Source organism: Apostichopus japonicus, chromosome 7 (assembly GCF_037975245.1).
Source record: "Apostichopus japonicus isolate 1M-3 chromosome 7, ASM3797524v1, whole genome shotgun sequence".
NCBI lineage: Eukaryota > Metazoa > Echinodermata > Holothuroidea > Aspidochirotida > Stichopodidae > Apostichopus > Apostichopus japonicus.
The window spans coordinates 22175294-22192375 of NC_092567.1; the positions used below are offsets into that span (position 1 = coordinate 22175294).

At 35.5% G+C, this 17082-nt stretch overlaps 1 protein-coding gene across 4 annotated transcripts in view; it reads left to right on the forward strand.

The window, feature by feature from the left end:
• Positions 1-1059: 1059 nt before the first annotated feature.
• The window catches only part of LOC139969759 (uncharacterized), a 23394-nt gene continuing 7371 nt past the window's right edge, over positions 1060-17082 (forward strand). Inside the window, exons 1-3 of one of the 4 annotated variants that reach the window (XM_071974989.1) lie at positions 1060-1479; positions 16176-16303; positions 16758-16940. In XM_071974989.1, coding sequence (XP_071831090.1) covers positions 16184-16303; positions 16758-16940 — 303 coding nt within the window. In that variant the 5' untranslated portion in view covers positions 1060-1479; positions 16176-16183. The other 3 variants (XM_071974988.1, XM_071974987.1, XM_071974990.1) reach the window with 3 other exon arrangements.

Genomic DNA, 17082 nt, shown 5'->3' on the forward strand with positions numbered 1-17082 from the left:
CACACACGTACACATACAGACATACATACATACACCATCATGACTGCAAAGGTTACGGTAATCATCGAAACCAAACACGATTGATGTTTTATGATTGGTTCTTCTCTAAGATTACGTCATATCACAATACATACTACGTTTGACGCATCCTTGAAGCGGGGTATACGCAGCATTTACTGTCACGTGATATCTTGAGGCACAAAAGAAAATTATTACTAAGTATAAACCGTAAGAAACAAGTAAAATTCAGCTAATGCAAGGGTAAACGGGACAGATTCCAGTGGAAACAGATTCTACACATGATCTTACCCAAAAGACCGAGAAACGATTGCTTTCGATTTTTCAGAACAAAAGTAATCCAGGAAAGAACCTGAGCACCAAACAACGAGCCAACTGATCCGCTCTCAACCCCAGTCCCCTCGCATTTAAGACTGTGACTGTGCAATCATCGTCAGTTGTGTAACACGATTCCCCTAGAAGGGGAACATAATGCTACATATGATACTTTTTTTTTAAAGAAAAGGCACCCAGGAACGTACCTGGACACGAAAAACCAAACAACGAACCGACTGATCCGCTCTCAAAACCAGTGATCTGCATATATATATATATATATTTATATTTATATATATGTTAATATATATGTATATATATATATATATATATATATTTATATATATATATATATATATATATATATATATAAATATATATATATATATATATATATATATATATATATATATATATATATATATATATATATATATATATATATATATACGAATCTCCTGTTGGCATTATTAACGCATGTTCCTGTATAAATATTACCTCGCCATAAGATGGTCAACGACACTATATAAATCTCTCGTCTCACTATTTACTTTACATATTGTTTCAGCGAAATGTCATAGGTATACCGATGATCCACGCATTTGACTTTCACACTTGTATAGTGTCAAGAACAAACACACGTATGTACATAACCCCACCATTTGGGAATTGCTTTAAAACCCAACCAAACAGACCTTTTACGATTCCTATCTACCGCAGATGAACTATAGCACACATTACCCTATAGATTAATCATTTAGAAGAGATCGAGCGACATAAAACAAGAAAAAGAAAAAAAAAGAGGAAAGGTAACGCCTCCCAAAACACAAAATTTAATTTCCCCGCACAGATCATCTACGTGAGCATTACTCAGGTCGTATAATTTTGGTCAAAGCGTTAGCGCATGGCCACGGAGTGAACTTCCCATTATCACGTTATATTCTATATAGAATAGGATATTTCAGCCAGCTCTCTGTATATATATATACAGAGAGAAGAGAGGAAAAAACTCCATTGTCTGGGTACGTAGATATCCTAATACGTTCCCGCCATTTCCATGTTACCATGGTAACTGATTTAGTCTCCGAATGAGTCCCTGAGCTCGATTAAGCGAGGAAAAGAAGGGAATTTGTAATAGCTTTAATGGTAAGCATTGTATATATATATATATATATCTATCTATATATACATATGGAGATCCAAGGAGTCAACAGATAAACGTAAGCTGTTTCTTTGGGAATCAATACCTTTTGTGAAACAGAGTGTATACAGCAGACTCATTGATTTTTTCTTTTGATTTGGAGGATTATACACGCCAGAATATGTTTGTAGCATGGAGCTCTCGTGATTCAGTCTAACTGAGGGAAAATACCTGTTAATCTCATTTTGTGGATTTATTCTGGATCTAACCAAATTATTCAAGCTGAAGAGATCGGTCGACACATGACATAACTAACATATATGTATATATACATATATAAAGGTATATATATATGTGTGTGTATGTATTTAGCCAACATCAATAAATATATATATATATATATATATATATATATATATATATATATATATATATATTTATATATAAAACTACATATAGATATATACATACCGCGTCATTGGATGTTTAATGAGGTATGATATTTTAATTTATTTCACCGTGAATAACTGATAATTTAATTTCATCGTGTCATCATGTATACATTAAGCGGGGTAAAAAAAAATCAATTTAGCAGCACTGATTTGTATCTAAATTGGCGGGAATTCTTTATAATTTAGCAAAGCTATATCTTGCACACAACAAAATAGGGAGAAAAAGAAGAAGACAGAAAAAAGAAGTAAAAATGCAAGTTATACAGAGCAATGGGCGTAAAAGCAACCAGAGATGGCGTTGTTTTTTGCGATTGGTTGTACGTCGGGAAAATTTAAACTAATTTGTTTGCATTGTTTAGGCCTAAGTTATCGCATTTATTCACCCTGGGTACCTTTAATGAATCATTGTGCTATAATTATGAAGACAAAACCTTAGAAAGATAAGGTAACATCAATAGTCTACGACAAACAAAGCCATTTTGGATATAGTTTATGAAAAATCTCTGACAGAATTAAAGAAAAGAATAAAGAACAAGACATATATAACGAATAGAAGTAAAGAAACACTCTCTGCTCAATCAAATTTCAATTGAATCAATTACCATATACACAAGCTGTCACGGGTATGGATATATATATATATATATATATATATATATATATATATAAATGTATATAGATGTATGTATATATATATATATATATAAATATATATAGATATATATATATAAATAAATAAATGTATATAGATGTATATATATATATATATATATATATATATATATATATAACATATATATATATATATATATATATATATATATCTGATATTGCCGTCAAACGTTTATTGAAGGGTTTCAACAAACATAGACATAATATAATACCAATATAGTCAATACCTCTAAAAGGACAATCACCTAGCTTACTGGGTATTTGAAGAATGTTTTGGTTTCATTTGATTGGTAATTTTCCAATATTTACGACCGCACGTCCTTCCTTGGCGAGGTTTTTGCTCACAACATGATAGTAATTAATCAATGTACAAAATCTATAGGGCTATTATTCTCGTATAAATTGCTGCACATAATTTTTTCTTAACATATATATATATATACGCCGTTTCATATGACGAACAAAGACAATACAAATACACGGAGTATTTATAAGCACTAATTACGTAATCTGTCTCTGTTTGAAAGCGCGATACATATATCGGCCATGTACGGATTTTATAAACATCGTCATCGAACGTACTTTTTACGGAAGACTAATGCAGCCATGCCCCCACACCCCCCCCCCCCCGAAAATTAAAACGAAAAACAACAATTTTTAAATGAAAAAGTTTGTTTTTTCGTAAATAATGTTTGTGTTTCATTTGAAAATGTATGTCTTCTATATACCTATATCCATGTTTTATTGATTGAGGGGAGGGGGGGGGGGCATGGCCTCATTAGTCTTCCTTAAAACTTAGTATGTATGTCAATATCAGAAAAACCGAAGACGTTTGGAAACGACTCGGCTATAAACAGCCTGATTTTAGTCATATAGTTACGCCTACTTTATATTTGACATTTATTAAAGAAGTATTCTCACATACGGTACAATTTATACGTACATACAGCCAAGTCTGACCAGAGAAAGTGGGGGGGGGGGGCTGAGGGGATACAGCGCTGTGCCCGGGTGAATAAGGTGGCCAGGGGTATCGGTAAGGATAGATCAGATCATGGATTCCGCCCACCAGAAAAAAAGTCTTTCCTATAGGACCTATATATAGCCTATATAGGCCTACGCAATGGAATATACGCTGAATTTAGGAAGACTTCCAGCAGGGGGACTGGTTACATACGTAATCACGTGGGTCCGACCATGCTCTCCACGCCCATGAGTACATAGAACGAAAACAAAACCGCTTTATTTACGTGCGCGAGCTGGTAATCTAAAACTATAGAAATGTTTCGAGTACCAGTAAAGACCTGCGAAGGCGAGTACTCCTACAGCTAGATTTCGAGTACCAGTATATACATACTCACTACAAGTCTGATATTTGTACACTATGAGTACTAGTAATACGGTTCACATCAGTTCGTTTCCACGCGAAACACTCGCAATGAGTCTTTCCGTCGTTTTCCGTAAGACTGAAATATCGAACACGTGTTTTTCTGGATGATTCATTCTGCATGCCAGGGTTAGGCGGCGAATTAAGAGAGCATGATGCACAGACAAACGAATACCGCATGCATGGATATTCGGTAATAAAGCAATACGCAGCGAATAGTAGTCGCAGTTAGTACTTGAAATCAGCGATTTGAGATTGAGGTCTGCAACTGTACGACATCTATTTAACATCAGTGGTGTGCAGAAAGGGTCGACAGAAAACTGGTCATTCGGGGAATTTGTTACATGCACTTGTCGAAGAAGTATGCCCCTGATATGTATAAAATTATGCCCTTGCTATTTTATATATATATATAAATCTAGGAAAGCGAAAGAAAATTTCTGGGAACTAAACCTAAAGACCACGGCACCATTCGGTTTAAACATCAGAAACGATTTGCCGTCCCAGATAAACCAAAACAACTCCTTTACAATTACGACGGAATCGGATTAAAATAATCCGACGCGGATTAAAATAATCCGAATTTCTAAAACTTCTGCTCAATTCAGCAGAAATCTGTAAGTCGCTTTGCCTTTACAACCTTGCCGACATCGTCTCTATAAAACAGTTTCAATTCCTGCTACTCCTTGTCACTTTCGGTGATCATGCACTGAAGAAGAGCTGGTTTTGCTCGAAAGTTCTGCAAAACCAAACATTGGCTGTTTTACTTCCAATCACTTACCTAATTCAATCTCACTCGAGATCCAGCCCTTCTCTAAATGCAGCATAGTTGTTTAACAGTTTTTCCGTTATTCCTATATATATATATATAGGCCTATATACTAATAATCTTCTTAACCAGAAAGGGAAAAAAAATTGTAACATCCGCCATCTTTAATATTTTATTTCGAAAACATGTAATCACTTTTTATTGGTTATTTCTTCGAATCATTCCGGAAATTGTATCCAAGGGCAAAGAAGCACGAACTGTAATCAATTTAATAATTAATAGATTGCAAAACATGTCATCAATTATTCTATGCCTGTCATATAAGATAAGCATATTCATATGTTACACTATATGTTACTATATGTTAGTTATAAATGTGTACATACGTTTGGAAGGCTGACTTTAGGCGGAATATTATTTCCATATTTTCTAGTCCAAGAAAAAAAAGAAGAAGCTTCGTTGCTTTAGCTAATTCGATTGTCAGTATATTAACTTTTAAAGTATGATGGAATGCTCCTTTTAGGCTAACTTGATGCTGCCGTCAGCTCCTTATTGTAGGTCTTAAAGGATAATTCATTGTTTATAAATTCTAGTTATTTAACCAAACCATGTTCTTTAACTTCATATACAGAACAGAGCACCATTGGGTTACATTGAACACCATTCATTCTCGACAAATTTGTAACACATTGTAAACATGTCGTATGAGGCTGAAAAAATGCTTATGTTTTTTTGCATTGAGTATTGTGTATTATGAAAGGAACTGACCTAATGTATTAGACTGCATAGTCCGGTCACTTTAATTGATGAACCTCAGCTGTGTAAACGGGCAATTCTCAACAATTAGTGTTGTAGTAATACAACCTGGACAGCGGATAGCAGTGTCTTATAACGGTCTAAAATATATCATGAATTTATCTTGTGCCTAAAGTAATATTTCTAAGGAGAAGCAAATCCAGCCATCATATTAAACTGATAGAGGTCTTTGTAATGAAAGACTCCACCCACCCACCCACCCACCCACCCATCCATCCATCCATCCATCCATCCATCCATCCATCCATCCATCCATCCATCCATCCATCCATCCATCCATCCATCCATCCGTCCATCCGTCCATCCGTCCATCCGTCCATCCGTCCATCCGTCCATCCGTCCATCCGTCCGTCCGTCCGTCCGTCCGTCCGTCCGTCCGTCCGTCCGTCCGTCCGTCCGTCCGTCCGTCCGTCCGTCCGTCCGTCCGTCCGTCCGTCCGTCCGTCCGTCCGTCCGTCCGTCCGTCCGTCCGTCCGTCCGTCCGTCCATCCATATCCTACCATCCATCGATGCATCAATCCATGCATCCACCCATCAGATTATAAATTAAATTTTTCTTCCCTCTCTCATTTCTCATCACGTCCTTTTCATACTTGTCACTGTTGCTGTAATAGTCTTCAATTTACGATTATGCAATTTGCATCGCAAAGCCTTACTACACCTGTGAATTGATTAAATAATTTCGTTTGCAATACGCGATCATGCAATTTGCATAACAAAACCTTACTTGACCTTTCATGTCTATATAGCCTATACTAAAAGCAATAAACACATCCAACACGCTACAGCAAAAAGACAAACCGCTTGTGGACAATACAAAACACTAAAACAATATGTTAAGTATGACAAGCTGACAAGATTAACACGTGTAACATACAGACAGCAATTTGATTGGTGTAGGTCTTTCGCATTTTGTCGCAAGATCTTATAAATATATAGATAATTTATACATGTCTGTTCTTTCAGTTTAAATTCTTTTGGTTGGAAGAATTGTTTTAGACGATACTCTCTATACACACCTAGTAGTTTAACAAAGAATATAATAAACAAAAATAACAACAATCGAACACACAAAGAAACAACAAATGTATAGCGTACTATAATGTCTCGACTGCGAGCTTTTCCATTTTGACGAAAATTTTGCGATTTGTCTGTAAGAATAGTAAATACAGAACTATATTTTTTGTGACATGATCATATGCTGTCATTTTGTCATCGTGGAGTGTATACCTCCTACAGTTTTTCTTTATAAGTTGAATAATCTGAAGAGGAAAATTTATAACTAATAAAGCATCGCTATTATTAATGAGGTACAATGTTTTATATATCTGAATCATGGTAGTTTGCAAATTTCTCTCCTGGAAACTTACGATAACTCAACCAATTTGATATATTGTACATTATCGTATGAAATTTGTCCTTTTTTTTCGTGATCAAAATGACATTTCCACTATAAATTGTTCTTATGCCCGCGCTTATTTCAATAATCAACCATCACTTGTTTATATATTTAGGAGCCTGTATTTTTTTGAAATACAGTCGCCGCTGGCATGAGCATGCCATGCATTTAAGTGTGTACTGTACCTAGTTTTGTGGGTATGAATTACATGCAACTTTAACAACAAGTTGTCAAAAGATGCGCAACTGCAGGTGATTAACCTGTCACCAAAATTAGACACAACCCCGCTAGGAAATATCCATAGGATATGTGCTTCTTTGTGAAGGATATAATTAGCGTAGCGGGAAAGTTTGTGTTTTTGTTGTTGTTCATGGAAATGCACTTTCTATCGGACATATAGCCTACACTTACAATTAAGCCTAACTATAATAATGAGGTGGGCATGTTGACAATTACCTTATTATTACAGTTAGGCATAAATTGAAGGGTATACACACACACACACACACACGCGCGTACACACACAATGGAAGTGCATTTCCATGGACAAAATAAAGACACTTCCTTCGCACGTATATATCCTTTTCAAAAAATAGGAACATCTCCTAGCATATTTGCTGACAAAGGTATGTATAATCTGGGTTTTTTTCTAGCATATTTCTTTGCGTGAAATTGGAAATAACTAGAGCCTACCACGGAGAAATGTTTCGTCTGTTTCAATGTTCATTTCTTGGGGGCTAATTACCAGGCAAAACGTTACCTCAAAGCTTACCTACGTTGAGGTACCTTCACCACAATAACAGTATCCACTTTGTAGAGCGAACGTTTTCATAAAGTGAACGTGTATATCAAAGTTCACTAAGGGGTAATTAAGGATTATAGCGTCCCCTTTTACAGGTAAATCCTCAGCACTATATATATGCAAATTTATGATTTTGCCAGAATATTTTCTAGAATCCCTCCTTGTTTGCAACTTTTGACAAGTTGGTAACTTCAAGTGCACACGTTTCATTTCTGACATCAAACTTTCCTATATTGCTCGTGACAATGTAATTCGAGAATGCAAGATTTTGTCAATATTCATCACCTTGCCCCTCCAACGTAATCGATGAAGTCAAAATGCAAGAAATTCATGAAGAAATACAAATTTTGGTCACAAAGCAATCCGCTGACAGCGTTTTCGCTTGGAAATGGCACAAACGCTGACATTTTCCAAAAAATCTGATACCGTGTATATGAAAATTTAAATATTTAAATTCAAATAAAACATTTTTAAAGACATACATAATTAGGTCCGTGATACGAAGGTCCTGGCCCCGTTTCCTTTCGTCGTCTGATGAATCTGAAAAGGACGAAACCGGTCGTGACGTGGAATTGTTCTGGTGTGTTGATCTTTACTAACATATTTATTAATATATAAATATACATATATATATATATATATAAATATATATATATATACATATATATATATATATATTTATATATATATATTTATATATATATATATATATATATATATATATATATATATATATTTATATATTCATAAAATAAATCATACCTTCGAGATACAAAATGCTATGAATAAGAAGTTTTGACCTTACGATGTAGTAACATTTTTAGTACTTTTGCTAACCGATCAATTTCAACCCCAAAGGGGGAAAAATCCTTTTAACCATGCATATCATGTTTATGGATGTGTTATCTTTCCTCAGACTAAAGCAAATATATCATGACATAATGAATGCAAATGTACAGTGTGTGTTGTAAGGCATGGTAACGAACACTATCGCTGACAGCTAATTAAAAACTATGGCTAATCTGTTTTGGTATAACGAACACTCACACCAGGCTGGGCTTGGCGCCAATTAACTTGTTTTAAATTATGTTTATATATATGCTTTACTATATCATTGTCAGGAATGATGATACAGTAAGTAGCCAGAATTAGGAAGTTTTAAATGAAAACATATATCTGAACTCGTAAAGTGCAATTTCTATGTTTATAGAGAGGGTTATGACTCGTGTCGTTACATGACATTTCTCCCAAAGCTGACATATGTTATGACATACAACTGTAATATATACCACAACTGGAGTATATAATAATATATGGCCGCCTGATAGGTTAATTGTCCTTGGGAAAAGTCCCTTAATGGACCTATATAGTGAATTGACCTTTTTCCATGTTAATAATTATCATCATTATATTTTTTTTTATGGTTGGCTGTTGAAGAGGATGAAATAAACTACTAGTACTGTACTAGTTGATGGTATAAATAGTCAGTACGATGGAAGGAGATTTAAAGCATTTTTGGAAGTCATTTTTGGTGAAATAGGAAGTTTCCAAAACGAGAGGTGATACTATGGTGAACTTTGACCTCTTCCATGTAGCTTACGATCTTAACGGTTATATTGGATAAATGTGTCATGATGTTCCAGGTCATTAGCTACCATGTGGACCGTATAGGATAAGTCAGTTAAGTGCGTAAGTCAAGGGAGCAAGTCATTGTGCAATTAAGTTATGTATGTGGGTCAACGATATATACTGCTATATGTGCATAGCAAGAAACCGTACTGCTGCAACTTCCAAGGCATAACTGCATTTACGTGCATGTAGGAATGGTAATAAAAGAGGGGGGGGGGAGTGGTCAAGGGTCTGTAACCCCGGGGTCTTGGAAATAACAGGGGATCTGGTGAAATAGGCACGGTATAAAGAATAATGTATACTAGATATTCTCATATTCACAATATACCGTACTTAAGGATAAAGGACTTTCAAATACGGTGTAATGATATATATTTATTCAGAAATTAGTCATATATATGCATGGCTTGCTTGAGAAATATTCCTTGTAAATGATTCTCTAACAAACGCGTCAAAGGACCTTATGTAGATCACAAAATCTCTCAACACTAAGCCTGAGGCGATCCTTCACTTTGAGAAACAGAACACTGTATATCTCATCAAGTTTATAGCTTGATATAATTTTTTAAGAAAAGTCACCCACGATAGACCCTAAGCACGAAAACCAAACGACTTAACTGATCTATGTTATTCTTCGGTGATGCAACTTTAGAAAGCAGAATATAATGATCTCTAAAGTAGCACTGCACCTCATCAAATCCCTTTCTCCTTTAGACATTGTGCTGCGCATATACGAGCCTTGCGCATATACGAGCGCAAGACAATTAATTTGCAAGATTTTCCTTCATTATTTTACTACGGGTATACCTTCGTGAATCTATTCAACTTTGGAATAACTAGTCGTTTTAAGCAATTTATGATAAACAAGCCCAAAATAAAATAGCAAGAAAAGCCGTCACCGCTGTAAGCGAATGTGAAGAGACATTGACGCATGCGTAGTACACTATAACCTTGAAGTGTAATTGTATTTGATAAATGGAACAGATGTTGGATACTTTCAATGGCTAGAAGGTTTTCTTTTAGTGTTTTTGTTTTTGTTTTGTTTTGTTTTAAGGATTCTTTAAACCCGATGCCATACTTAAGTCATTATTCAACAATTAGAGCCTTAAACCGTTAAAGCTTCAAGCAATCAATTATAACTACAGCTGAAGATTAGCACGTAAATATCTTTTAGAAATATTAGAATAATATGGTAAAAGTAAACATGCTTCTTATTTACTTATATACTTATTTACTTATTTTACTATTTGAGACGTTTTTAACTATAAATTTAGTATCGTATGTTTACATAACTAGATAACATCGATTGTTTATTTGATTAAAAAAATATTTAAAAAAATATTTAAAATAAACGAGTGGAAAACGATGGAGACTTTCTCTTACTCTCATGAGAAGCTGATAAGTTGGCAATGGACTTTCTATTCTTGTTCAGCCAATACTCATAGATAGTACAGTAACTACTGTTCATGTTCCACAACCGTGCATTAATAGCTACTGCGCTGTGTTCGTAACACGGTAACATGTGTTACAGGTGGCACAGTAATTACTGCAAGTTTCTTCTTTACTGCAAATTTAAAAATTTAATTTTAAAAATTTTAATTTTTTAAAATTTAATTATTTTTTTATTTTAATTTTTAATAATTTAAAAATTTCACCTGTAGGACTTGTAGTTCAGCGTGAAACAGCTTTCCAGTAATTTCTGTGCCAACTGTAACACATGTTACTGTGTTGCGAACACAGCGCAGTAGTTACTGATGCACGGTTGTGGAACATGAACATGTTACTGTACTAGCTATGAGTATCGGGTGTATTGTTCCGTGCAGTGTTGCTTCTAACAGAGCTAACTTAATTAATAGTATATAGGCGCTGTAGGGTGAGTGCTGCAGTCAAGCCATGGATATTGAGCCTAAGATGTTTAAAGGTTCATTTATCAAAATAAAGTGTTTTTATAAGAAGCACACCCTAGACTGATACAGCCGTTGTTCTTAACGGTTCTTAACTGTCATCCTATCAGGGTGTTCGATAATAGATGCATGTTGGACAAAAAGGAATATCAACTTCATTTTGTTTGCAACAAATTTAAAGTCTTCACTTTTTTTTAACAATTACACTTTGCTACCAGGCACTGTAACACAGCTGACGTTCTTAATGATGTTTTTGAAGTATCTATCTCTGACCTGATTTTGAAGTATCTGCTCTTTACCTAATTTTGAAGTATCTGTCTTTTACCTGATTTTGAAGTATCTGCTGTTTACCTGATTTTGGAAGGACCTGCAGAGAAATCAAATAATCAATACTGTCTGACTGTGTCAAGACTCAGAGTAAATGTAATTAATTGACCTAGAAAGGACTAATTAGGCAATAAAATGTCTGTTGAAGATGGCTATGACATTTGCGACTGATTTTCAATTAGGCAAGTGTTCTTTTAACTAGTTTATCAACATACATCAAATCAACTTTTGCGTATAGTATATATATATATATATATATATATAATTGAAAACGTAATGATTTGGAAAATCCAGAACAGTGAAAAAACTTCCAGTCACCATCGGGATTCGAACCCGGGCCTCCCGCTTTATATGCGGACACACTAACCGCTAGGCTATGGACGCTGATTGTATGTCCATAGGTTCGAAACCACACTCCAGGGATGTACAGGCTATGGGGATATTTCAATAGAAAAAAATAACCCAACAAACATTGAGCAATATTAAAATAGCTCAGATACTATAGGAAAGAAACCAATCGCAGTTTCTTGGTAATACGTGGTTATTTTTTTTTCTTTTCATGCAGGTTATTCATAACATCTGTTAGTCTCGTTCTGCAATTTAACATCTCTGATAACACATTTATACGAACAGAAGATAAAGTTGTTTAGTTTGTTGCATAATTAATACACACAATAAACTCACAGCTGAAGTACATTTTGAGGAATACATATGAAGACACCACCCCCCCCCCCCCCGCTTTTCCGGTACCCTCCATACGTACCCTATGGTTTAGGGCATGACGCAGATTTAAGTAATCGCTGCTATTCTGTATAGGCTCCTAAATCAAATTTGTAAGAACTTGTCGGAATAATAATGCCACTGACATGTACAGAAAGACAAAACATGATATATGTGATCAGCGAGTAGTGTGCATATAAACCCGATCATTTTTATTGTTCCAACGTAGGGAGAGGGGGTGTAACTTTACATATTTTTCAACATAATATATCATTTTGTGATAAAGAGGTTATTGTCGTGGAACTGGTTAGACTACATACTGCGAACTGATTTATCTACACATACTGCTGGATTTTTACATGATGCGTAACGTTCGCACACTGCGCAGTGCACCGTACTAAGTTATGCATCATTGCAGAATAACGTGGGATGAGATTTTTCCATTGCTTTTTATTAATTCATCACAGCCGCATGCGGTTTATAAACGCATCCATGCTGTTTTTCAGCTAGTACACATCATCTGTTTCTCTGAAATGTCTGCCATCTGTTAGCAATGTTATATTGATAGCGATTTAGAGATTTCATATTTGTAATATTTGCATATTAAAGGAGCGTTTGTAGAATACAACGAATTAATTTATTATAAACGAAAAACTTTCCTGTAAGCTTTACCAGAAGAAAATTTTTGTAGTAAACGGAAATTTTGATTTGCGACATCTGAATAGTTTTCTGACCGGAAAACAGAATGGGAAAAAGGGTACTTTCCTACCAAAAGGGCACTTTTAAAGTACTTTTGAGATTTTCACAAAACTGGGCCGCGCTGCATTACAGAAGTTTCCACTTTTAGATAACATAATTAATAAGCCACTGATTCAGAAAAGGCCCCATGCAGGAACAATAAGAAGAAAAATGAGAGCAAGCTTAGGCAATTAACGAATTTCATAGACTTCCCAAGAAAATATTTCATTAAATTTGTGGGACATGGCATTTTCTTCTTTTAGATAAAATATTTAAATAAGTCACTGATTCAGAGCAGGCAAATATAGTTGAAAGCAACTGACATCATATTAGGCTGTGGTCTTTAATTTACGGTCTGTTTTAATTTTTATTTATTTATTTGTTTTTCCACAAAAGTACAAAGTGGAGGGAAGTCTTCCATAACAGTGTGGAAGACACCCTGAAGAAAGAAAAGAAAAGAAAAAATATATAAACACATATACATATTATTTCCTGGCTTAGGCAGAATTATAGCCGATGGAAGAGGATTCAGTGTGGGTGGGGGTTGTGGGGGGGGGGGGGGGGGGGGGGGACAAGAAGGGATATTAACTTCGAAAGGTATAGCAGGACATCAGTGCCCTCAGTGCATTCTGCATTCTGTAATGTCCAATATCGGAAAAGTGCACTTTTTAGTTACTAACTTTCATGACATTTTTTTTTAAATTTATTATAATTCACGTAATCTCTCATCATATGGTCACTTTATTAAAATTGAAATAAAAACGGCAGTTTTTCCTCACAAATGGGTATACAGTTCAGTAACATCAAGGGACATTTTTAATTATTGAGTTTTTCACAAAACCTAAGAGGAACATGTCCCGCCTCCTCTAGGCAGAGTAACAATATTATAATCCATCTCCCTCCCCCATCCCAACTACCAACTTTATTATATCGGGTTATAACCTGTTGACGACATGTAGAACATCTCCATCTCCCGGTAAATAACATGTAACAGATTGTCAGGGGTGGGGGGGGGGGGCTGTAACAGATTGTCGGGGTGGAGGGGTGGGGGTTGTAACATATTTTGGGTGTGGAGGGGGGGTTCATGGATTGCAATACCCGGCAAATTTCTAACAATTTATCAGTATACGCGTACACGCGTCGATATATCATTTGGACACATTCACTCAAAAATGATTTTTCTGTTGTTGAAATTGTGTAAGCTAAGGAAACTCCGACTTGCTAATTTGTGATGATGAGATGGTATTATATATTCTGCTGTATTTCGATGACTATACATCCAGGGTAGCGTTGAATTGTCTATTCATGAATACTTAATAAGTCTCGAACCACGAAGCCCTTCGAAATCTGCAGTGATCAAATCGTATTTATATATTATTATATATAACATTTAAACCAACCATGGCATACCTGGATATTATGGTTCGATGGATATTTATTTATTTATATATATATATATATATATATATATATATATATATATATATATATATAAACATATATATATAAACATATATATAGAGTAGGTTGGCGTCTATCTTGGCGCAGAGTGCTCTATGTCCATTGGACAGAGCGGAATATATGTTGATACTAGATGAGACTAGTGGAACACTAGTAGTTGTAACTCGGAGTTTCACGCTTTGTAGCGATCTTCAGACAACTGGTCAGACCAGTTGTCTGAAGATCGCTACAAAGCGTGAAACTCCGAGTTACAACTACTAGTGTTCCACTAGTCTCATCTAGTATCAACATAAACATATATATATATATATATATGATACATATATATAATTTGTTGGACTTTTGAACAAGGTGATCGAAATTTGTATGCCACACATGAGGTGTTTTAGTATTCATTTAAGTTGTTCTGGTTTCAGATCATTTGAAACAGACTATTAAATGATCGTATTTATTGTATTGTTTATGCAACATTATAGCGAATGGTTTTGATTGCAAGGGCTGGAGGGGGAGGAGAGATTTCCTACTGTCCCCCTCCCCATTTTTAAGAATTGGTGGGGTTACTGACCAGTCCGCCGCATAGGAGTGATGCCCCTGATTACATAGATGTTCTATAGGGCGAGACAAAACAAGATGTTGGTAAGTCAAAATCTTGCAGGTAACTTGGAAACATTTATAACACACATTATAACACACGTTTTATAACACACATCCAGAGCGGTGGGGGGGGGGTGGGGGTATTCACCTAAGCAATTTGAAATGCTCCTAATCTTACGTGTCAGTAGGACATTTGTCCACCACCGGTGGATCTCTTACTACAAGTTTAATACGTTACATTTCAAAGATAACCAGCTTGTTCTTTATATAACGTGGGCTTAAATATGCACATGACGAACACAATACAATACCCCATATGTGTATCCCTGTATATGCGTGGCTCAAACCAATGGACATTTTTCGTGTGTCTAAAACCAATAATCACAGTTAATGCAATATCGTACTATGCTTCAACGATCACGTGACCTCGTTTTACACTTCACCTGCTGCGTAAAATTTGTACTCTCTAAACCACTTTACCAGATGTTAAGTCTTAAAAGCTTTAATTATGATTCTGTCTATAAATTTGCAAGAAATTCCTTCTCATTACCAGCGATTAAAGTTTCTGGAGTTACTACGTTGTATATAGGGTTAAATAAAACTATATGCGTATGGTACGTGTTAAAAGAATAGATGAAACGACGTGTTGGAATGTGTTTTTTTTTACTGCATATGTAATAGAAGTTATATCGAACCGCTATATAAATAATGTGACTTAGTTAAAGAAAACATATGTACCGAATACGGATTTATCGTCTTCGACAGGACCTTTTACCCCGGAGAGAGAGGGGCGTTAGGGGGTGGGATGATATTCATCGAATCAGCTTTTCGTCGCCGTGTAAACCAATCAGTCCGTGTGTCTGACTTTGAATCCAGTCGCTGTTTGTTTGTTTGTCCGTATGTCTACATGTCTGCATGTCTCTTTATGCGTTTCTGTTGAGGTGTCAATATATCCTGGGATGTTTAAAAAATGCATTCACATATTTACATATTTATACACACTCTCTCTCTCTATCGCTCTCTATCTCTTAACAGGTTACAAAATGGAGCCGACAAAACCGCTGAAGAAAAATGCGATTAGAAATTGCATCCCTCCTCTTGTAACAAAGAATTCCTCCGATCTATTACCTCTAAACATACGAGCTGGATTGACGAAAGATTCGGTGAGTGACTGCATGATTGGTTTTGTTTTGAACCGTTACGAGAATTTCTTTCATTTATCCAAGATGGCGATATCAATGGTGGATTAATATTTATGATCAATCCTTGTTTTGCATAAAAATTAAGAAGGGAGACAGTATACAGATCCAGCTGACCTGTTCTCTGCGAGAAACCAATATTTGGAGGGGGGGGGGGGGGGTCATAAATTTATAAAATTTTTGCGAAAGGAAAGTTTCCGGAGAAGACTGCGCAGATGCGTAGAAATCTCTAATTAGTGAGTAATTCCTGATTACAATACATTCGATTTTAAACAAAATTCTGAATTACTTGAAGTAAAACAGTTTACACTATAAGAGCTCCATTGCAATGGTATAATTCAGATTAATTACTCCATATGTTTTATTTTGTCACCTATAGGCTTATCGTTTTCAGTTCTATTTTTTTCTATTTCCTTAGCAACCGTTAGCCATATTACATCAGCGACAGGTCAACAGGTTAGAAATCCCTATCAAAGTCCGCCGGAAGTCGGCGCACGAGATGCGCAGTGATGCTCGTGAGAATGGAAATGACCAAGAACACAGCAAAAAACGAAACTTAAAAATGAAGTTACCAACATCAGGGATATTTATTCCTTGTCAGGTCGGTTCCAAACATTTCTAGTTAGACTCAACATCTCTATGCAGTAGATACTCCATGCACTTGAAGAGACCGTCAATCTCAACATCTCCATACTTTACAGGCTGCTAAGAAAAAAATGCTATTAAGCAAAGACACTTGAGAC